General features: G+C 38.1%; 2 protein-coding genes across 4 annotated transcripts in view; one reads left to right on the forward strand and one right to left on the reverse strand.

Annotated features, from left to right (window-relative positions):
• Positions 1–22601, forward strand: part of LOC111397213 (transcription-associated protein 1-like) — a 52950-nt gene extending 30349 nt beyond the window's left edge. Inside the window, exons 22-35 of one of the 2 annotated variants that reach the window (XM_023024003.1) lie at positions 4769–5422; positions 12315–12575; positions 12665–13009; positions 13270–13682; positions 13755–14184; positions 14575–15870; positions 16049–16312; positions 16398–16688; positions 16772–17248; positions 17791–18222; positions 18362–18640; positions 19227–19778; positions 19862–20071; positions 22446–22601. In XM_023024003.1, coding sequence (XP_022879771.1) covers positions 4769–5422; positions 12315–12575; positions 12665–13009; positions 13270–13682; positions 13755–14184; positions 14575–15870; positions 16049–16312; positions 16398–16688; positions 16772–17248; positions 17791–18222; positions 18362–18640; positions 19227–19778; positions 19862–20071; positions 22446–22478 — 5937 coding nt within the window. In that variant the 3' untranslated portion in view covers positions 22479–22601. Of the gene's footprint in view, positions 1–4768; positions 5423–12314; positions 12576–12664; positions 13010–13269; positions 13683–13754; positions 14185–14574; positions 15871–16048; positions 16313–16397; positions 16689–16771; positions 17249–17790; positions 18223–18361; positions 18641–19226; positions 19779–19861; positions 20072–20993; positions 21347–22445 lie in introns of those variants that run through there. The other variant, XM_023024002.1, reaches the window with a different exon arrangement.
• Positions 21619–23203, reverse strand: LOC111397214. Of its 2 annotated transcripts, none has more exons than XM_023024005.1 (3): positions 22881–23203; positions 22345–22775; positions 21619–22252 (listed from the first exon to the last, which is right to left on the reverse strand). In XM_023024005.1, exons 1-3 carry the CDS (start codon positions 22978–22980, stop codon positions 21758–21760), a joined length of 1026 nt encoding a protein of 341 aa, XP_022879773.1. In that variant the 5' UTR covers positions 22981–23203; the 3' UTR covers positions 21619–21757. The 2 variants fall into 2 exon arrangements, with proteins under 2 accessions (XP_022879773.1, XP_022879772.1); XM_023024004.1 differs by having other exon boundaries at positions 21619–22258; positions 22881–23202.
• Positions 23204–24074: the final 871 nt, after the last annotated feature.

Here is a 24074-nt window from a genome sequence, read left to right on the forward strand (position 1 = left end):
GAAAGAACGGTCCTTTGATCATCTCGAGAGCTATCACGGTGAGGATACTTCAGAAGCTGATGTGTTAGAAGTTGGTCACCTACCTTCGAACTGGGTTCTACAAAAAATTCAGGAATTCAGTAATTTGGTTGGCGTGTCATGTGATGGGAATGAAAGTAAATTGTTACAATTATTCGAGGAGCTGGAGGCTAATAGGGGACAAGACATCAGTACACATGGAAGTAAATTAAGAAGAAAGGGTGATCGCGAACTTAAGAGGCTCGAATGGTCAGTAAACTATGCTGGTAAGGGTGGCGAGTCAAAGAAAGGAACAATGGGGAGGGGTTACAGAGTGTTATAATGATGCAAAAACTCATTAGTTGGAACGTAAGGGGGCTCAATGAGGTTAGTAAAAGGCTTGGTGTTCGACATTTGCTAAGGGGATGGGGGGCAAATCTTGTTTGCCTACAAGAAACTAAGATGAAGTTTATCTCGAAGGCGGTAATTCGTAGTTTATGGGGGGGGGAGGTGATTCGTAGTTTATGGGGGGGGGGAGATCATGTAGGATATCAGTTTTTGGGGTCATCAAGGGTTTCAGGAGGCGTGTTGGTGATGTGGGACACTAGAGTGCTTGAGATGAAGGAGGTGAGTATAGGGGTGTTCTCTATATCGATTTCTTTCAAAAATTGCGAGGATGGATTTCAGTGGATGTTCACAGGAGTTTATGGGCCTAATTCTGATGACAGTAGAGTGGGCTTATGGGATGAACTGGCTGGAATGAGGGCTTGGTGGAATCTCCCTACATGTATTGGGGGTGATTTCAATGTGATTCAATTTCCTTCGAAGAGGTCGAGTGGTGGGAGACTAACTAGGGCAATGGGGGACTTCTCAGATTTTATTAGGGAGAATTTGTTGGTAGATTTACCCATGATTGGGGAAGATTTTACCTGGTCATCTAATCGGGATCGACCCGTTTTGTCTCGTATTGATAGGTTCTTGATTTGTGGAGAGAGTCCAAATATTCAGATGTCACTCAGAGAAGATTGGGGAAGGTGTACTCGAATCATTTTCCTATTATGTTATCGGGGAATAGGAGGGGTGGTGGAACAAGACCTTTCAGGTTTGAGAAGATGTGGTTGAAAGTAGAAGGTTTTAGAGAGCAAGTACAGACGTGGTGGACTTCCTATGAAGTCAGTGGGTCTCCCTGTTTTGTATTGGATCAGAAGCTAAAGGCGTTGAAAGGGGACTTAAAGAAATGGAATGAGGAAGTTGTGGGCAATGTTAACTGTAGTAAAAATCAGTGTCTGTTAGAGATAGAGGAGTTGGATAGGTGGGAGGAGAGTCAAGGGTTGGCTGGGGAGGAGGAGGAGAGACAGAGAGTATTAAAGGAAGAGATGGAGAGGTTGGTGGAGATGGAGGAGATTACTTGGCAACAGAAATCTAGAGTTACTTGGTTGAAAGAGGGGGATAAATGTACTAAGTTCTTCCACAGGGTCGCCAATTCTAATAGGAGGAACAACTCCATCACAGTTTTGGAGGTGGACGGGGTTACTTATGAGGAACCGAAGGAAATTGGAAGCCAACTAGTGAATTTTTATCAGAACCTCTATCGGGAGCAATTTGAATGGAGGCCAGAATTGGAGGGATTGCACTTCTCTACTATCACGAAGGATGATGCCCGATGGATGGAGAGACCATTTGGGGAGGATGAAATTAAGGAGGTAGTGTTCAGCATGAACGATGATAAGGCTCTGGGATCGGACGATTTCTCGTTCTCATTCTACAAGGCGTGCTGGGATGTGGTACGACCGGACATTGTGAATACTTTATCTTATTTTTTGAACGTGGCAGATTCCAGAGAAGTTCTAACGCTACATTTATTGTGCTCATCCCTAAGAAATCAAGAGCGACTGATATTAAGGACTTTTCCCCTTTTAGCTTTGTGAGTGGGGTGTATAAGATTATTGCGAAAGTCCTGGCAAATAGATTAAAGGAGGTGCTGGGAAAAGTAGTTTCCAAGTTTTAGAATGCATTTGTGAAAGGGCATCAGATTTTGGACTCTGTGCTTATACTAAATGAATGCATAGATTCAAGAATGCGTCTAAGGGCCCTAGGGATGCTTTGTAAGCTAGATATTCAGGAGGCTCACGATCATGTAAATTGGGGATTCCTGTTGTATATGCTCAGGCGCTGTGGCTTTGGGGATAAATGGTGTAAGTGAATTCAATTCTGTATTTCTACTGTTTCATTCAAGGTTTTGGTCAACGGAACACCTGAGAGTTATTTACGGAGTAGTAGAGGCTTGAGATAAGGGGATCCATTGTCCCCATTGTTATTTGTCATTGTGATGGAGGCTTTCAGTAGGATGATTGAAAGAGCCGTGAGAGCGGGTTTGATAAGGGGTTTATGGTTGACCAATTGCAGGTATCCCATATGTTATTTGCAGATGACACGTTGATCTTATGCGATACAGATGTTGAACAATTCAAGAACTTGCGCAGTTTGCTCCTATGTTTTGAAGCGGTGTCTGGTTTGAAAATCAATTTGGGGAAGTCTGAGGCTATTCCAGTAGGGGAGGTCGATAATATAGAGGAGCTAGCTGATATATTGGGTTGTAAGGTTGCGCAGCTGCCGATGTCATATCTAGGGCTCTCGTTAGGGGCACGATTTAAAAGTATCCATATCTGGAATGGTATTGTGGAAAGGATGGAGAGAAGGTTAGCAAGGTGGAAGAGTATGTACCTTTCTAAGGGAGGTAGACTTACTCTCATTAAATCAACTCTCTCTAATCTCCCCACTTACTTTTTGTCATTATTCCCCATTCCGATTGCAGTGACGAAGAATTAGAGAGACTTCAAAGAGAATTTTTGTGGGCAGGGTTGAGGGAGGAGAGGAGACTCCATTTGGTCAATGGGGGAGTTGTTTGTTTGTCGATGAGGATGGGGGGTCTTGGGGTGAGAAGTCTTGTGTTGTTCAATAAGGCCTTATTAGGCAAGTGGTTGTGGCGATTTGGAGTGGAGAGGGAAAGCTTCTGGAGAGAAATAATTGGGACGAAGTATGGTGTGACGGAGGGGGAATGGTGTACATTTGAGGATCATGGCTCTTCGGGGGTGAGTTTGTGGAGGTATATCCGACGGGGATGGTTTTGGACAAACTGAAGTTTGTGGTCGGAAATGGTAATGAGATTAGATTTTGGGATGATTGTTGGTGTGGAGATCAACCGCTAAAGGAGAGATTTCCTTCTTTGCATCGCATTGCCTCAGTGCCCACTGCTATGGTGAGCGATCTCTTTGACATTCATAATGGGAGTTATAGCTGGAATATTACTTTTGGGAGGGATCTACAGGATTGGGAATTGGAAGATTATTCGCTGTTTATGACCTTTTTACATGAGGTACAAATTCGGGTTGGAGAGAGAGATTGCATCAGGTGAAGGACAGCACAAGATGACATTTTTTCAGTTCGCTCGTACTTTGGTTCCCTCATGGGATGTGTGAATAATTCATTCACTTGGAAGTTGGTGTGTCAGTGTAAATTGCCTCCTCGGGTGGCATTCTTATTGTAGACAGTTGTGAGGGCACATGTTTCAACGGTGGATAATCTTCGACGTAAAGGTTTCTACGCAACCGAGTGGTGTTATATGTGCAAGAAGGATGGGGAGACGATCGATCATTTGTTCATTCATAGTGATTGTGTACGTTAGATTTGGAACAATATACCTAGTTCTCAATCTATGGATTGGGTGATGCCTCGTCGTATAGAGGATATAATACGGGCATGGCGGAGAAAACTTCGTGATAAGGATAGCAAACTAGCATGGAACCTTATCTCGGGTTGCATTGTATAGTGCGTGTGGAGAGAAAGGAACAGCCGATGCTTTGAAGACCAAACAAAGACAAGAGAGCAGATAAGAGAAACATTTTATTTTACCTTGTATTCTTGGTTTAATGCTGTGGTTAGAAATCCTGTAGATGGGTTGCCTAATTTCATGTTGTTCCTTAATGGCTTAAAGTGATTGTACACCCCCCGTGTATTCTCCCATGTATTCTCTTTAAGTAATAAAATTATTTGATTACCTATATAAAAAAAAAAAGAAGTATTATGGAATTTATCCATTGGGAAGAATCTTGACTTTCTATGAGCTAGAATAATGTTGTCGTCTAATCTGATTCGCGTTGGTATTTGAAAATGGTTATGATAGGGAAAATGGGTATATGTTTTAATAGCATTACAGATTAATGGATTAATTAATTTCTGGTGGGCTTTTCATGTCTTGGTATTTTGAGCTGGTTGGACTTATCAAGACTAGTTAGAATGCTAGAGCTGTAAGAGATGGAAAACAATTCCTTCGGTCCATACATATGTTTCTTTGCTTGTGCTTTAGATCTTGATGACCCATCCCCAAATACTCTATCCTACACAGTGAGTCATGCCCCAAAATTGCTTATTCCAGTGCAGGGTTTCCTACCTATTGATAGTGACAATTCCTCAACCCTTTTTTTTTCCCCGGTTATCTGTCTAACTTTGTTCTATATTTCTCTAACATCAATCAAAACAACTGGGTTAGGACTAAACTAAATGCCGAAAAGTAACCAATTGGCCTAAAATAACACAATTGTCGGTAGTCGTGGTACCTGGAATCTATGGCATAAAATCAATCACTACCAACTGATGTAGGTTGGACTGAAATATCTCATGACTTAATATGTATTTGGTGGTGTTATTACTGGGCACACATGCATCTATCTCTTCTTATTACCAGATAATCTGACATCATCTTGGAACGCAGGTTTTTGTCGCACTTTTAAGGACTTGCCAGCCAGAGAATAAGATGTTGGTCAAACAAGCCCTTGATATACTAATGCCAGCACTTCCACGAAGATTGCCTCTTGGCGATTCTCGTATGCCAATTTGGATACGTTACACAAAGAAAATACTTGTCGAAGAAGGCCACTCAATTCCTAATCTTATCCATATATTCCAGCTCATTGTCCGCCATTCGGATCTTTTCTACAGCTGTAGAGCACAATTTGTGCCTCAGATGGTGAATTCTCTTAGTCGCCTAGGGTTGCCATATAATACTACAGCAGAAAATAGGCGTCTTGCAATTGAACTTGCTGGATTGGTTGTCAATTGGGAAAAACAAAGGCAAAGTGACATGAAGAAAGGGCCTACTAATGATGGAAATGGTCAGATTACTGATGGAATTGGTCATGCCTCTGCTGCAGGAGATCCTAAGCATTCAGCTGATGGGTCTTCATTTTCTGAAGATTCAAGTAAGCGTATAAAGGTTGAACCAGGTCTGCAATCCCTTTGCGTCATGTCCCCTGTTGGTTCCTCTTCAATTCCTAACATCGAAACTCCTGGGTCTGCTGGGCAACCTGATGAAGAGTTCAAGCCTAACGCGGCCATGGAAGAGATGATCATCAATTTTCTCATAAGAGTACGTATAAGATTTCCCTTTGACATTTCCATTGATCAATTGAACTATTAAGATTGCAACTATTTGTTATCCTATTTGATTTCTGGGATTTATCCGTCCTTTTTAGAAACAGTAAGTAAAACATTCTAATTTCGGCCAAATAAGCGAATAAAGTTTGTAGCATAAGAACATATTTACTTTTTAAATTTTATCAATTTGCCTCAGCTGAAAATTAAATGTCATTTTTCCCATATATTGTTAGTATTTTACTGGCTTAATTTGTCACTTCACATTTTATTCTACTTTGAGGATCATAGTTTGGAGAGATAAAAGTAACTAGTTCAAGTTATTATTTTGTATTGATGTCTAATATTTGTATTATATTTAAATTTTACATTCCTGGTTTGGAAGAACACATTTGGGATGTGAGGCTGTACTGCTTTGTTCACCAAATTGGAAAAAAAGAGTACTACTGTGTAACTTCATATTGGCTAAGTTCATGAGTTGGAGATAACTAAATGTATTATATTTCCGTTTGTTTATCCCATCATCCCCAACACACAAAAAAAAGTTTCCGCATCTCAATAAATGATTGAATATGGCAAAGGCTTCCCAAACTGAAAAGGAAATAAATGGCCATGCAGAGATACTATCTATGATCCAGATCCGTCCTAGGAATCATATTTAAGCTCTATGGCACTATGGGCTAGTCTTCTCTATTTGGACTTTCCAAGAATAGCTGACCGAAACATCTGATTTAGCTTAAAGAAGGGAACAAAGAGGCTATTTTGGGACTAGCTATAACTGGAAGTGGGATATTGATATAGTACATGACAACTACAACTAATGGTTTCCTACTAAAATTGTGAATTACTTTATAGTTGTATTATCTTCTCAATTATAGTTATCCATCCTAGTATTCTTTTATAGCTATGATAGGACTTTTATCTTCCATTTGATTAGGATTGCAGTTTCAATTTCCTAGCAGTAGTAGAAGTAAGGAATAATCTTGCTATAAATATGGAGGCATTGTTTTCTTTTTTCGAGCAATCAATTATTATTTAATATGTACAAAGCTAGATTATTCCAAATCATTCTTATTTGTTACATAATTTTTATTACAAGAATTTTATAAACATTTTCGCACCAAATTGGTACCAGAGTAAGGAAATTACCTTAATTCGAAGGTCGACGAATGTCCTGGTGGCGAGGAGATCGACGAAGCTCTTCACAATCTCATACATATGATGACTATCTTAACTGTGAAGAGCAGACACAGGAAGAGACTACCAGAATGAGAAGACTAGTTGAAAGAAGACAACCTAGATTTCATTGACGACGAAGGAGATACTGATCGGGATGTGATGAGCCCTAGGGTAGCAGTGGGAGCAAACCTGTATCCCAAGCCATAGTCGCGCGTTGACCTGTGTTTGGTGGAATGACGTCGGCTAGAGAGAATTGCGTGTCTATTTGGACGAGAATGTAATTTTGACCAAAGCTGTAATTTTGATCGAGATTTTAATTTTGATTGAGGGTTTAATTTTGATCATCGATCGAGAAATGTTGATTGTCGTGCAGGTTCTAATTTTCAACGAATGGCTAAAGGTTTTCATACAAAGGCTTATCTCGGGGTTTCTATAATTCATCCGAAGAAGACAATTTTCGACCAAGGGCTAACAATCAGGATCCAAATGTACAAGAATTTAAGATGAAGATGGACTCGCCAAGTTTTAACGGCAGATTAAATATTGAAGATTTTTTGGATTGGATCTATACCGTTGAAAAAAAATTCTATTTGCATATCTCGAAACAAAGCCAAATTAAACTCGTGGTGTACAAATTAAAGGGTGGAGCTTTTGCTTGGTGGGAACTTCAATTTAATCGTGAAAGACAAGGAAAGAAACGTGTGCAAACCTAGCCTCTGATGAAATGGTTATTGCAAAGGCAATTTCTTCCTTTAGATTATCAGCAATTTTTTGTACTAACAATATCGGAATTGTTGATAGAGTAGCTGGATAGTAAACAAGTACACGAAGGAATTATATTGATTGAATGCTCGAGTTAATTTGTCTAAAATGGAGGCTCAATTAATGCTCGATACGTAGGAGGCCTAAATTTGGTCATTCAAGATTGACTAGCTCTTTATGAGGTTTGGACCATGATAGATGTAGTTAATTTAGCAATAAAAGTGGAAAATCAAATGAATAGACAGATAGCTCTTAAGGTAGTTTTTGATTGACCAACCTAAGAAACTTATTCTACTCCAAAAGGTGCAAGGACGCAAAAGCAGCAACAATAATAACAGTAAGGATACCACTCCAACTCAGAGTTGGCACAAAATCACAGCAGAACTTCAGCTCTTGTTTGAACTAACACCCGATGCAAAAACCAGATACATCAACGAGCCAATAATGACTCTTATGCTCTCCTAATCTTGGGAAGTGCTTCCGGTCCAATCAATTAGGCCATCTTTCAAATAAATGCCAAAACAGGCGATCCATTAACCTTTCAAAAAAAGGCGAAAGTGATGAGATCAAAATGTTGAAGATGATACTTATGAGGGTACTGATATTGCAGACGCGAATATTGGGGTAAAAAAGGCGTGCATCGTCTAACACTTTTTACTTGCCCCACAAAAGCTCGGTAACTCTCAATGACACAAAATCTTCCGAATTCGATGCACTATTCATAATAAAGTATGCAACGTGATCATTAACAACGACAACAGTGAGAATGTCATTTCCAGGGCATTGATTAGAACTCTAAATCTAAAAATCGAGAAATACCCTTCTCTATACAAGATTGAATGGATTAGAAAATGTCCAGAAGTTCAAGTTCTAGAGATTTCCAAAGTTCCCTTGTCGATTGGGAATATTACAAAGATAAGATCAAATGCAACATAGTGGATATGGATGGTTATCTTATTGGGATGACGATGGCATTATGACATTGATGTTACTTATGAGGGATGGGATAATGCTTTCGTATTTTGGTGGTTTGACTAGAAGATCGTTCTGGTACCCTAGACTTAACCTTTGGAAAATCATTTTGTTATCAAGGAAGAGAGACCACTTCTTGCCAACATATTGGGCTCAGGATTCTTTGAACAAGTGAAGGAGCCACACATTATCTTAGCATTAGTAGTTAAAGGTCTATCAAAAGCAACCATGCAGATTCTTGCCTAAGTTCAAAAGGTATTTGCTGGTTTTGTTGAGATATCACGTAATGAGTTGTACCCTATGCGAAACATTCAACGTCATATTGATTTGTCATCGGGAGCTAGTTTGCCTAACTTGCTACGTTATCGCATGAGCCCAGCTGAACATGAAGAGTTTTAGCAATAGATTAATGAGTTACTTGATAAAGGGTTAATTCGTGAGAGCACAAGTCATTGTGTAGTTCCTGCTTTGCTCACCCCAAAAAGGACAGCAATTGGCGAATGTGTATAGATAGTTGTGCTATTAATAAAATAACAATCAAGCATATCTTTCCCCTCCCGCATCTTAACGATATGCTTGACAGGTTAGAAGGTGCAATGTATTCACTAAACTTGATATACAGAGTAGCTATCCTAAGATCCGCATTCGAACTGTCAATGAGAGGAAAACGGCTTTCAAAACCAAAAATGGTTTCTAAGAGTGGTTAGTGATGCCATTTGGGCTATCAAACGCCCCAAGCACATTCATGCGATTAATGAACCCAGTTCTTCATCCATTTATAGGAATATTTGTGGTGGTTTATTTTGATGATATTCTTACCTACAACAAGAATGAGGATGAGCACTTATCGCATCTTATAGAAATTATCTCAGCCCTGCGAGATAATAAATTGTATATCAATCTCATAAAGTGTAGCTTTATGACTGGGCAACTTTTATTTCTTGGTTTTATAGTGGAAAAGATGGTATCCAAGTTGATGAGGCTAAAGTTAAAACAACGCGCAAATGGCTAGCTCCTAAAGCCGTACGTGAAGTACAAAGCTTTTATGAATTAGCAACTTCTTATAAACATTTTATTCAAGGATTTAATAAAATCATGGAACCTATTACCGATTGCCTGAAAAAAGGCCAATTTCAATGTGACAAAGCTCAAGAAAATAGTTTCAAGGTAATAAAAACCAAGTTATGTGCTATACAGCTATTGGCGCTCCCTAGTTTTTAGAAAATATTCGAAGTTTAGTGTGATGCTTTAGCTATGGGTATTGGATCGGTATTATCAAGGTCATCCAATTGAATTTTTCAATGAAAATGTTGGCGAACGTCGACAAAAGTGGACTACTTATGAGTTAGAATTTTTTGTCGTTATTTGAGCCTTAAAGCATTAGGAACATTACTTGGTTCAACGAGAATTTGCACTATAGACGAATCATCAAGCTTTGATGTTTATTAATTCTCAAAAATAATGAATCGAATGCACGCTCAGTAGATTGCCTTTTTGCAGATGTGCATCTCTTTTAGCTATAGTTGTTACTAAAGCAGTAGGGTTCTAATGTTTAAAGCATTAGGAATTTGCGCCATGAGTTAGAATTTTTTGTCGTTATTTGAGCCTTAAAGCATTAGGAACCTTGCTTGGTTCAACAAGAATTTGCGCTATATACAAATCATCAAGCTTTGAAGTTTATTAATTCTCAATAATAATGAATCAAATGCACGCTCAGTAGATCGCCTTTTTGTAGACGTGCATCTCTTTTAGCTACAGTTATTACTGAAGCAGTAGGGTTCGAATGTTTAAAGGAACTTTATGCAACTGATGAGGATTTTGACAATATATGGACTCGATGCAGTAATAGAAAATCGATACCCGATTACCTGCTTCTGGAAGGATTCTTGTTTGAAGGAACGCAAATATGCATTCCTCATTCTTCTTTGCATGAGTACTTGTTTCGAGAACGGCAGTAGGTGGTCTCGGAGGACATTTTTGTCATGATTAGACAATCAGCTTGGTTGAAGAGAGATTTTATTGGCCTTAACTTAAAAGAGACATTGGTTATTTTGTTCACTGTTGTCCAATATGTCAGAAAGCTAAGAGACAAGCTCAAAATACTGGTTTTTATACTCCCTTTGCCAGTTCCAGAGATAATATGGCAAGATCTCTGGATTTTGTTCTTGGCCTTTCACGAACTCAATGTGGAGTTGATTTTGTTTTGGTCGTAATTGATCGATTTTCAAAAATGGCTCACTCCCTTCCTTATAAGAAAACTGCCGATGTTTCTTATGTAATTAATCTATTTTTATCGCTAGATTGTTTTCCTACACGATATTCCTCGTTCTATAACTTCTAATAGATAAGTAAAGTTCCCAAGCCATTGTTGGAGAACACTTGATACTTTAAAGCTTAGTAGCACGAGTCACCCCTAGACAGATGGGTAAACAGAAGTGGCGAATCGTACTTTTGACAATATGATTTGAGCAATTAGTGGAGATGAACCAAATCAGCGAGATGCAACCATTCCACAGATTGAGTTTTTGCTTTAACAGTATGCCTAATCGATCCACCAATAAAGCTCCTTTTGAAGTCATCTACCCTGATATTCCACGGCACACATTAGATTTGATTCGAGTTATTAATATCAATTTAATGCAGAAGAGTTTGTTGAATGTATTCAGAGAATTCATCACGAGGTAAAACAAAATTTTGAAGATGCTAATGTTCGTTACAGAACTGCTACAAACCAACATCAACGTCTTAAAGCTGTTCGATCCATCTTCCAAAAAATTGTTTTCATGTTGGTAAATACAGGAAGCTTAAAAATAAGAAGATTGATAATTTTCGCATTCTTCTGAAGATCGGCGATATTCTTACAATGTTGACCTCCTAGTTGATATGAACTTTTTTAATACTTCCAATGTTGCTGATACCTTTGAGTATCATCCCTTGGATGAGTTATCCTTACAGCTGCAAAACTTGAGGACGAGTAAGTGGAGGGGATTGATGTAGTACATCACAACTACAACTAATGGTTTCCTACTACAACTATGAATTGCTTTATACTTGTATTTATCTTTTCAAATATAGTTATCGATCCTAGTTTTATTGTGTAGTTATGATAAGGCTTTTGTCTTTTATTTGACCAGGATTATAGTTTCAATTTCCTGGTAGTAGAAGTAAATAATCTTGCCTGTAAATATTGAGGCATTGTAGACTTTTCCAAGACAATCAATTATTATTCAATATACAAAGTAAGATTATTCCAAATCATTCTTATTTGTTACATAATCTTATTACAAGAATTTTACAAATGCTTCCTCACCAGATATCGAATTTAAGATGGGAGCTTATATGTGGGATTTAGAGCTCAACCATACTGTACATTTCCCCCTTTACATTCACAATATCCTGAATCACTTCTATCCAAATCCACTCAGCTGCATTTGTGACTGTTATGGTTTTAAGATCATTGTTTGTTTACAACGAGGTCGTATTCAATTTGCTTCTTACTGATGCATGCTTAATTACAGAAATTCTTGTATAATTTGTTGATGACCATGCCTTCTTATATGTTAATTATGCATTTAAATTCCATTTCTCTGACACAGTAGTAGCATTTACCATGTACACATATATTTGAAACTTTTTAAGATGGCAAGAGCTCAAGGTAGATGATTTAGTTCTCTGTCTCTAGTTTCTATTATTCTCTTTGTTATTTTTCAAGCTTATGCAAGTGCTGAGGATCTTCTACTATAACCAGTAACTTTGATTACTAATTTTCTTTAAATCTGGAAAATATATATATATATATATATATATATATATATATATATATATATATTTTTTTTTTTTGGTTTGTAAATTTCTAATTATTTGTACAGGTAATACTACTATAAGTTCTGTTCATTATAGTTAGTTACACAATGATTTTAAGTGAAGATAATAAATACTTGTCCTCTTTATTTTACTTTGATTTTGGTGTTTAGGTTGCTTTAGTGATAGAGCCCAAGGATAAGGAGGCCAGTTTAATGTATAAACAAGCTTTGGAGCTTCTATCACAGGCTTTGGAAGTGTGGCCCAATGCTAATGTCAAATTCAATTATTTAGAGAAGCTGCTGAATAGTACTCCATCCTCCCAAACGAAGGACCCATCTTCAGCCCTAGCTCAAGGTCTGGATGTGATGAACAAGGTCCTGGAGAAGCAACCTCACTTGTTTGTTCGAAATAATATCAACCAGATATCCCAAGTACGAATCTTTGCAGAATGGTGATTTTATCTAGATTTTTAATAGGCCATGGCTTCAACATTTCCTTTTAATTGGTAAATGTTCCACAGGTTCTCGAACCATGTTTCAAGTTTAAAATGATAGAAGCTGGAAAGTCACTGTGCTCCCTGTTGAAAATGGTTTCTGCTGCATTTCATCCAGAAGCAGTCAATACGCCACATGATGTGAAGATGCTGTATCAAAAAGTGGAGGAGATAGTACAGAAGAACCTTGCTGCTGTTGCAACTCAGATTTCCGGAGAAGATAATTTTGGTAGCATGATTAGCTTTGTGCTGTATATCATCAAAACTTTGTCAGATGTGCACAAAAACTTGATTAATCCATCGAATTTGGTTCATGTCCTTCAGCGCCTTGCAAGAGATATTGGATTGTCAAGCGGCTCTTATGCTAGACAAGTATGCCCCTGCTTTCCTGTTAGGATGCTATCAAATTTCACGTCACATGTCTTAATAAAATAAATTTGATTATACATTTGACCACGTGTGGGGCCCATTTTCATTTTGTGAAGTATATCTTGGAGTAAATGACATGATCCCAGTTTTAACATTTTATCTTCTTGAAATATCATGCTGCATTTGCATGATTATAGCTGCTTTGTCATTATTTTTCATGTGCTTCAATTGGACTGGTACCATTATATTTGATCTTTATGCAGGGTCAGAGATCTGATCCAGATTCTGCTGTAACTTCTTCTCGTCAAGGTTCTGATTATGGGATTGCCATTGCCAATTTGAAATCTGTTTTGACACTAATCAGTGAAAAAGTCATGATTGTTCCAGAGTGCAAACGATCTGTAACACAGATTTTGAACTCCTTACTCTCTGAGAAGGGCACTGATCCTTCTTTGCTTCTATGCATACTAGATGTAATAAAGGGATGGATTGAAGATGATTTTAGTAAACAGGGCACACCTTTTGCGTCTAGTATGTTTCTTACTCCTAAAGAAGTTGTTGCTTTCCTTCAGAAGCTTTCACAAGTTGATAAGCAGAACCTCTCTCCTAGTCTCGTAGAAGAGTGGGACAGGAAATATCTTGATCTTCTTTTTGGACTTTGTGCTGACTTATCTAAGTAAGTCATGTCCTTGTGTCTTTCTATCTTTTAATTTTAAATTCAGTTAATTATAATGGAGTTGTCTTTCAGATATCCTTCTCCACTACGCCAAGAAGTCTTTGAGAAAGTAGAGAGGAAGTTCTTACTTGGTTTAAGGGCAAAAGATCCTGACATCCGGATGAAGTTTTTCTCTCTTTATCATGAGGCCCTTGCGAAGACATTGTTCACGAGACTGCAATACATTATTCAAGTTCAAGACTGGGAGGCTTTAAGTGATGTCTTTTGGCTCAAGCAAGGCCTCGATCTTCTTTTGGCCATTCTAGTCGAGGATAAACCTATTACACTGGCTCCGAACTCTGCAAGAGTTCCACCTCTTGATGTATCGGGTGCGATTTCTGATGGTGCTGGTGTGCAGCCAATGGTTACTGATATTGTAGAAGGATCTGAAGAGGCACCTCTAACCCTTGATAGCCTCGTGTCTAAGCATGGAGAGTTTCTGAACGAAATGAGCAAACTTCGGGTATACCCTTTTCTGAATTAAAATTGTGTTCTTTCACTCAATTTTGAATAGTATGCATAAATAAATGTAAAAGCTGTTGGTTAGGTGGATGATGTACTTATCACCAAAAGGGCATTTTGCATTGGTTTCTGTACTCATGTCCTGTCTTTAGAAGTGTTATAATGTCACAAACCACTGTGTATTGTCCATCTCTTTATTCAATTATGATATTTTCTTTGGACAAAGCTTACAACAATATATTTGTTTTCGTTAGGCTGGATTTTTGTCTTTGGTATAGTAATTTTGTTTTTAGAGTGATGTTTACAGGCATTGCAAGGCTGTCTTAGGAATTTCTATAAATTTAATAATGCAAGTAATTCTGGGGTTCTTTTGGGTCTGGATTTATTGTAGGTTGCGGATCTTATTGTTCCACTGAGAGAGCTGGCCCATACAGACGCAAATGTTGCATATCATTTGTGGGTCTTGGTGTTTCCTATTGTTTGGATGTCATTACATAAGGAAGAACAGATAACACTAGCTAAGCCAATGATAGCTCTCTTATCGAAAGACTATCACAAGAAGCAGCAATCATATCGCCCAAATGTTGTGCAAGCTCTTTTAGAAGGACTCCAGTTAAGCCATCCCCAGCCACGTATGCCCAGTGAACTCATTAAATACATTGGAAAGACTTACAATGCATGGCATATTGCATTAGCACTGCTAGAAAGTCATGTGATGTTGTTCTTGAATGACACAAAGTGTTCCGAGTCTCTGGCTGAGCTTTATCGATTACTGAATGAAGAAGATATGAGGTGTGGTTTGTGGAAGAAACGGTCAGTTACTGCAGAAACCAGATCTGGTCTTTCACTTGTTCAGCATGGTTATTGGCAACAGGCACAAAGCCTTTTCTATGAAGCTATGGTGAAGGCTACTAAAGGAACTTACAACGATACTGTACCGAAAGCTGAGATGTGTCTTTGGGAAGAGCAGTGGCTTCATTGTGCTACTCAACTCAGTCAATGGGATGTGCTGGTGGACTTCGGCAAAATTGTCGAGAATTATGAAATACTACTAGATAATCTCTGGAAAAAACCTGACTGGGCATATCTGAAAGATCAAGTTATTCCAAAAGCTCAAGTAGAAGAAACTCCCAAACTTCGTACTATCCAAGCATATTTTGCCCTTCATGAAAAAAGTATAAATGGTGTGACGGAGGCCGAAAACTTAGTGGGTAAAGGTGTTGATCTTGCCTTGGATCAGTGGTGGCAATTGCCTGAAATGTCCATTCATGCAAGAATCCCTCTTCTTCAGCAATTTCAGCAGCTAGTTGAAGTTCAAGAATCAGCTAGGATTGTAGTGGATATTGCCAATGGAAATAAACTTTCTGGTAATTCTGTCGGTGGGCACAGTGGTCTATATGCAGATCTCAAGGATATCCTTGAGACATGGAGACTGAGAACTCCAAATGAATGGGACAATATGTCTATTTGGTATGATTTGCTTCAATGGAGAAATGAGATGTATAATGCGGTTATCGATGCATTTAAGGATTTTGGCAATACAAATCCTCAGCTACATCATCTTGGGTTCCGTGACAAGGCATGGAATGTCAATAAGCTTGCCCATATTGCCCGCAAGCATGGCTTGTATGATGTTTGTGTGTCTATACTAGATAAATTGTATGGCCACTCTACTATGGAAGTTCAGGTGCTGTGTACTATTCACATTTACTTTGTAGTTCTCTTTTTCCACGTTGATCTCCATTTGTATCCCCATCATCAGCCTCTTGGCTGAGAGTGGAGGATATGATGTGGTGGTGGTAGGATAAATTATTTCATTGATGAGTGTTTTTTCCCTGTTTTTGGTTTTTGTATTGTATTTACAGGAGGCTTTTGTTAAAATAAGAGAACAAGCAAAGGCATATTTGGAAATGAAGGAAGAGCTAGTAACTGGTCTTAATTTGATAAATAATACTAACCTCGAGTATTTTCCTATCAAACAACACAAGGCTGAAATTTTTCGCCTGAAGGGTGATTTTTTGTTAAAGCTCAATGATTGTGAAGGTGCTAATATTGCGTATTCAAATGCGATCAGTCTCTTCAAGAACTTGCCTAAAGGATGGATTAGTTGGGGAAATTATTGTGACATGGTAATGTATTGGTCATGTTTAGTTACAAATTTTTTTTTTATTTTTTTATTTTTTTTAGCTTGAATACCTATTCTGCTGTCTCCAGGCTTACAGAGAAACCCATGAAGAGATTTGGTTGGAATACGCTGTGAGCTGCTTTCTTCAGGGCATCAAATTTGGGAGTCCTAATTCCAGAAGTCATCTAGCCCGTGTTCTGTACCTACTCAGTTTTGACTCCTCCAATGAGCCAGTAGGGAGGGCATTTGACAAATACTTGGATCAAGTGCCTCACTGGGTTTGGCTTTCTTGGATTCCTCAACTATTGTTATCCTTGCAAAGGACTGAAGCTCCACATTGCAAACTTGTTTTACTTAAAATTGCCACTGTATATCCTCAGGTAGGTCTTAATTTGCTTTTAGAAATCATTAATCTAGTTTTCAATTTTAATCTTTCTAGTATGATACCATCTTTTAAATATAGGCATTGTATTACTGGCTGCGAACGTATTTGCTCGAACGGCGTGACGTTGCAAACAAATCTGAAAATGGTAGGATGGCCGCTCAGAGAATGCAACAAAATGTCTCTGGTCCTTTTGTTTCTGGTTCTATTGGCTTGGCCAGCGGAAGTTCACGAGTGGCCGGTCAGATTGGCAGTTCGTTAGCCTCAGACAGTCAGATTCACCAAGGAGTTCAATCTACTGGAGGTCTTGGTTCGCATGATGGCAGTAGCTCTCAGGTGCAAGAACCTGAAAGGTCTGCTACTGTTGAAGGCAGTATACCGTCTGGTAATGATCAATCATTGCATCAGAGTTCGTCCAACAACGATATTGGTCAGAATGCATTGAGGCGTAACTCAGCATTGGGATTTGTTGCCTCTGCTGCTAGTGCTTTTGATGCTGCCAAAGACATAATGGAGACTCTTAGAAGCAAACACACCAATCTGGCTAGCGAACTCGAGGTAACTGTCATTTTTTCTTTGCATATGATGTCCTTATCTTTTCATTTTTAAACTAAATAAATAGACAGGCAACTTTGATTTCCTTGTTTGATATGTCTGCCTAAAATAAGAGGTTTAGTGGTAGATTCCCAAACAATTATTGTATAAAATGAAAGTTCGTAAGCAATTGATGGTAACCTTTTAATGAATTTGGAACTCAATTAAAGTAGCTGTAATTTGAAGATTGAAATGAATTACAAGGTAGGCTTTCGAGAGGCCTATTATCTCCCAATTCACACTCGCAATGTGAATGAAAAACAGGTTACCCGATCCCCATACTCACCCCTTTTCAATGGGCATTCACTTTTTATTTCTGAAATTCACCTTTTACCTCTCCCTACAAAAATAACCGATAGACTCGAAATAATAAAATCCCCTGCTTCTTTGCTCCTGGCTTCTATTGTTAATCCGCTGCGCTTTTCCACACCTGGCATAGGTAAATTGCATTGGGGGAAATTTGACAATAAAATGATTTTACTTTGTTATTGGAAACACTATTGCAGATTTTGCTGACAGAAATTGGCTCAAGATTTGTTACCTTGCCAGAGGAGAGGCTTCTGGCAGTTGTTAATGCTCTGCTTCACCGGTGTTACAAGTACCCAACAGCCACTACGGCAGAAGTTCCCCAGTCTCTCAAAAAGGAGCTTTCTGGTGTTTGCAGAGCTTGTTTTTCTGCAGAAGCTTTGACCAAGCATGTTGAATTTGTGGATGAGTACAAAACGGATTTTGAACGTGATCTTGACCCAGAAAGTACTGCCACATTTCCGTCAACCCTTGCTGAACTAACCCAAAGATTAAAGCATTGGAAAAATATTCTCCAGAGAAATGTTGAGGACAGGTTTCCAGCTATTTTGAAACTGGAAGATGAAAGCAGGGTGTTGCGAGACTTCCACGTTGTTGAAGTGGAAGTACCTGGACAATATTTTACTGATCAGGTGAGTTGTGTCTTAGTTCGAAACTTTTGAATTTGATTTTTCTCATATCAGAGAAAGAAGTGAGGACACTTAGTTCTTGCTTTTCATTCTTTGTTCATGTCATTGTGGTTAAAATGCATTTAAACATTTATCATTTCAGGAGGTTGCACCAGATCATACGGTTAAGTTAGACAGGGTGGGAGCTGACATTCCAATTGTAAGAAGGCATGGAAGCAGTTTCCGGCGATTAACTTTAATTGGGTCTGATGGATCCCAGCGACATTTTATAGTTCAGACATCTTTGACGCCAAATGCTAGAAGTGATGAACGAATCTTGCAACTCTTTCGGGTGATGAATAGAATGTTTGATAAACATGAGGAATCACGGCGCCGACATATCTGCATTCACACACCAATTATCATACCAGTGTGGTCACAGGTAGTAATGCTAGATCTCACATATATACAATGCTGTCATTTCATCCTGTATAATTTGATGAAATTATTCTGCACTTAATTTAATTTTTCTGATTAAATAATGTCTTGCATATCTACATATCTAGTGCACGGTTTGTGTATGTATGCTAATATGGTTATACAAGCTTTCTCCTAGAGGATCTGTATACTTTTTTCTATTTGTGATATCTGGATTCTGGTAGTTAAATTATTGTTTCTTTATGGGATGCAAATTTGTATGCTAACGCTGATTCGAGAATTGATGACTGTATAAGGAGCCTCATTTCTGTCTAGTATGTGCTGTGTGTTAAACCTGTCAGTTTGCTTTCATATCGTTCCACAGTTACCCAGCGGACAATATAACATCTTCTGTCCTGAAATATACTATTACACACACCAATAGCAATTAATCCATGATTTTTTTTTTTTTAATAGTCTAATTTGATTACTGAAGGTCTGAATGGGTTGTTTATCCTACTTTCTGCAATCTGCAAAATTTGGCAACTAATATTTTCTATCTTTATGCTGCAAGTGAAACTTTTTCCTCGTTCTCTTAATTATTTCTGTAGGTCCGTATGGTTGAAGATGATCTGATGTACAGCACTTTCCTGGAGGTATATGAGAATCATTGTGCTAGAAATGACCGAGAAGCAGATTTACCTATCACTTATTTCAAAGAGCAACTGAATCAAGCCATATGTGTACAGATATCACCTGAAGAGGTGGTAAATCTTCGTCTTGAAGCTTACAATGATATTATAAAAAATATAGTGACAGACAGCATATTCTCACAGTATATGTACAAAACTTTGTCAAGTGGAAATCATATGTGGGCATTTAAAAAGCAGTTTGCCATCCAGTTGGCTCTTTCAAGTTTTGTGTCGTTCATGCTACAAATTGGAGGAAGGTCTCCAAACAAGATTCTTTTTGCTAAGAACACTGGGAAAATTTTCCAGACAGATTTTCATCCAGCATATGATGCAAATGGGATGATTGAGTTTAATGAACCAGTGCCTTTCCGCCTAACAAGGAATCTGCAGGCCTTTTTCTCTCATTTTGGAGTGGAAGGCCTTATTGTCACAGCCATGTGTGCGGCTGCTCAAGCTGTGGTTTCACCTAAAGTAAGTGCAATTGCTTGTACCTTCTTAAAAGTTTTCTTCCTTAGCGAGCGGATTATTATTGTTTTTAAAATACCCTGATGCAGCAAAGTCAGCATATTTGGCATCATTTGGCTATGTTTTTCCGTGATGAGTTGATATCTTGGTCCTGGAGAAGACCTCTTGGAATGCCTCTTGCTCCTGTTGTTGGAGGGGGTAGTTTGAACTCTGCTGACCTAAAACTGAAGGTCACGACTAACATTGAGCACGTTATAGGGCGGATCAATGGAATAGCTCCATCGTACATCTCTGAAGAGGTATGCTTTCATCAGCTTATTTATCAAGTTCCATAGCACTAAATATTAGATGCTTCAGCTGTTAAAAGAATTTTATTGATACATACGTATACATATATATATACACATATACACACACACACATATATACACGTATATATATATGTATGTATATATCAATAAATATATATATATATATTTAAACTGATACATCAGTATTTTCTTCTCTCTAAATATAATACCGATTTTGGAGCATCACTTCAGGATTTAGTATAATGGGACTAAGATTGAATATGCTGAATACCTTTTTAATCAAGTTCGGAATAAGGATGATAGTGATTAGTGAGTCACCGGGGGTCAATCCTGTATTCTGAAATAGTAATGGTAATTCTTACATTAGGACTTAAAGATGTAATGCACACGATTAGAGTAGGTTCGACAAAAAGAAGTGTTATGTTTGTATTCTGTGACAAGGAGACTCGTAGAAGATGCTATGCTTTAGAGTGGGGCCACTAAATTAGAAAATGTTTCAAATATAATGCAGCAGAATTGAGGATGTTAAGATGGATATGTATCCCTACAAGAATGTTTAAAAGGAAATGAGAATGGTGAATGTGACACTCCCATAGATGATAGAACTTGAAAAGCAAGTCATTCACAAGTGGTGCAATATTGATTGAATGCAGTTGTAGAATGTATTGATTTTGTTGGACTTCGACTGATGCATTGGTGGATTGAGATTAGTGGGAAAAAGAAGCCATGTAGACTAAACTGTCTTTATGGGGAGTTGAGTTTTTTGAGTCTTGACGGATTTAATATTTAATGTTGTTTCATTCTTTTAGCTATGGTATTTTTCACGAAATTTGGTCTGAAATTTATTTATACCAGTTTCGCGTGATTTACACATCATACCTGCATACCCTGACTTTATGTGATTAAATAGGATGAAAGTAGTACGGATCCACCTCAATATGTTCAGAGGGGTGTAACAGAGTTGGTTGAAGCTGCTCTCACTCCAAGAAACTTATGCATGATGGATCCAACATGGCACCCTTGGTTCTAATAAGCTCCAGTCTTTTGGAGTTGAATACAATGCAAATATTGTCTATTTACTGTAAATAGTTTGCAACTTAAGACAGTAAATGTGGCTCTTGGCCAAAAACTTGACTTTCACTAAATGAGCAAGAAAAGTCGTGTCTTATGTTTGTAACGCTTCACACTTTTTGTTGGCTCATTTTCTCCAGCCAATAATGCATATTATTATTTTAAATGAGCATATCTAATGCATTTTCTCCAGCATTTGGCTTGCAAACGAGGGCTCTAGAAATAATACCCTTTTTTTCTTTTTCTTTTTCTTTTTCTTTGAGTTCGTTACTTTCAAAGTTACTGCCATGACGGATTAAAAAGGAATGGTCCGTTCAACAGACTAAATTTGGCTTGCAAACGAGGGCTCTAGAAAGTTTCTTGAACTTAAATGTCCACTGGAACCTTTCAGGGCAAAATAATACCCTTTTTTTCTTTTTCTTTTTCTTTGAGTTCGTTACTTTCAAAGTTACTGCCATGACGGATTAAAAAGGAATGGTCCGTTCAACAGACTATAAATATCATTAGAAGAAAGAATTCAAATTTCTTTGAATTCAAAAAATGACCCAAAACACACCCTTAAAAGCAATACGTTCCTTGCACTCCCTTGAAACAATAATCATGTTATGAAGCGGGAGATTCAATTTCACCATTGCATGCTGCTGCTACTTCAAGTTCATCGTCACTGCTGTACACGAATCGAGTATGTTTTCCGCTAAATTTAACCATTTTCTTGCGTCCATTCATATTCATTTTGGTCATTCCTACACATAGTTCGTCGAGCAATCCTTGATCATAATCTTCTTCATCCACAAAATTGTAGTCATAATCGCATTCCTTTTCGAACTCTTCTTCAAAGAAGTCCTCCTCTCTTTCTTCTTCTTCGCAGTCGTCTCTATTACTGCTTGCGTTTACCTGAATAGACCAAATTGATGCATCATCTTCATCAATCGATAGCTTCACATCGCTACTTTCACTGCCTTCTCCTTCATATGTCAGCACGGACGAATCAGAGCTGTCCGATTTCTCAAAAAATTCCAATAGCAGAGACCTTGTAACCACACTCTTCTCAGACTCGATTGCATCTTGTTCCTCCCCATCTGAGATCTTACTTATTATCTGATTCTATAAAAACATATTTCAAATAAATGTGCAAAAAAGAAAACACAATAAATAAATAAAGATTTAACTCATTAATAAGAATTAGAAACCTGAGGGATCAAAAACTTGTCTTCAACTGGGGATGGTGTAACAGAAGGCAAGTAATTGCTGCTACTATCACTGAGGTTCAAGATTTGGGGTGTATTTGCAGGAGTGGGTGCAAGAAGGCCTATTGGAGAGTTGACAAGGTTGAAAAAAGGCTTGTGTTGCAAAGTAATTTTCGAAAGCTCAGCCTCTTCTTCAACTTTTTGCAAGAGGGACTTCACTTGATCTCTCAACAGGGCTTCTCCCGAGCCCGGGGTGCCGGTGATCTTGGCTCGACAGTTGATTCTCTTTCTGGAGATTGTAGATGATGGGGTTTTCAAATTCCCCTTTGCAAGCCCAACAATTGGGGAATCATTTGTTATATCCATAAAAGCTGATCGATCTGGTCCCTTTTTGTTACTCATATGCCTTGATTTTGTCACAATTTTTTCAGATTCTTGAGAAATGACATGGGAAAAAGAATCAAAAACAGATTTATACAAGAACTAATAATATAATACTGCAAACCAAGAAAAAGACGAAAAAAAATTTTTAAACCTACTTGAGACTTCCATATTGTTTTTGTTGTTTATACTGTTGTCAGTAACAGCAGCCAAGGTCTGGGATCTTGTTGCTCTTCTTGTGGATAATGGGGTTTCCATTTTGATTTTGGGATTAAGAATTTACTCAAAAATCAATTGGTTTTTGTGCTTACGCTATTAAGAAATTCTGATGGCCGACGGTGGTGAAAAGAAGGGAAGCGATAGAGAGAGAAGAATAGAAATTCTGGGTTTTGTGCTTTCACTTCGCAGGATTATTAAGAAATTCTGATGGCCCACAACTACAGAGAGAGAGAGAGAGAGGGAGGAATTAATTTGTTCAATGAGGGAAGGTTTTATAAGAGAATTTGGGAGAACAGAATGGGGTTGAGAGAGAAAAAAATGACCGTTAGAGCGCGTGTTTAGGCGGCGAGTGAGTGACAACTAGCCGTTACATTTGAATTTCTTGGTTTGGTTATTGGACTGCGTCTTAATCTTGTGATAGGTTGGGCCCGAGCCCAGTACATGAAGATGTTGGTTGACCCAATCAATTTGTAAATTTAATTGGGCAAATTAGACCCAATACCCTAAAAAGTTAACTAGCGCGATTACTACAGTAATAACTAATTAAATTATTTAACAACGTAACAATTACATTATAAAATCCCCAAAAATCTCCCAACATATCTTTCATTAGAAGTATTAGTAGCGCACAGAAATTTGATATCACCATAGATAAATGGTCGACATTTTTACATCCATTCAACTCCACCATAGATTTAGAAGGTCCCATCCGCCACAATCTCACCACCATCACGATTAGGAGTGCCACTGTCGCCATCCCCACCATAGCACAACACCACCAAAAATATCTGCAAAACTCGGCATCGCCATCGCCACCACAATGAACATAAATGAAAATAGAAGCCTCGCCACCCAAACTAGCGGCGATCGCTAGAGCTAGAACCGCTTTCTTGAGCTGCCACAGAGATAGGGAAGACGAGTGGGAGGAGAGAGAAGGGGATGGAAAGAGAAGAAATTGATTAGGGTTGGAATGAAATTTGTATAATTAATATTTAATATTAAAATATGAAATATCTTATTTTTGAAATGCTAAACTACTCATCTGATTTTTGAACCCTTGATTTTAACTCTAGGGATTTCTGTGGACCAAAACGCAAACAAAATAAAAAAAGAAATAAGCATATATATTATAA

This window comes from Olea europaea, chromosome 7, assembly GCF_002742605.1.
Source record: "Olea europaea var. sylvestris chromosome 7, O_europaea_v1, whole genome shotgun sequence".
Classification (NCBI taxonomy): domain Eukaryota; kingdom Viridiplantae; phylum Streptophyta; class Magnoliopsida; order Lamiales; family Oleaceae; genus Olea; species Olea europaea.

Excerpts from the sequence above, each read along its gene's own strand:
- LOC111397214 (XM_023024004.1), bottom strand. The coding sequence starts at position 22,980 with ATGGAAACCCCATTATCCACAAGAAGAGCAACAAGATCCCAGACCTTG. Across the intron at positions 22,776-22,880 it reads AAACAATATGGAAGTCTCAA|AATCTGAAAAAATTGTGACA; the intron begins GTAGGTTTAAAA and ends TCATTTCTCAAG. Across the intron at positions 22,259-22,344 it reads ACAAGTTTTTGATCCCTCAG|AATCAGATAATAAGTAAGAT; the intron begins GTTTCTAATTCT and ends ATGTTTTTATAG.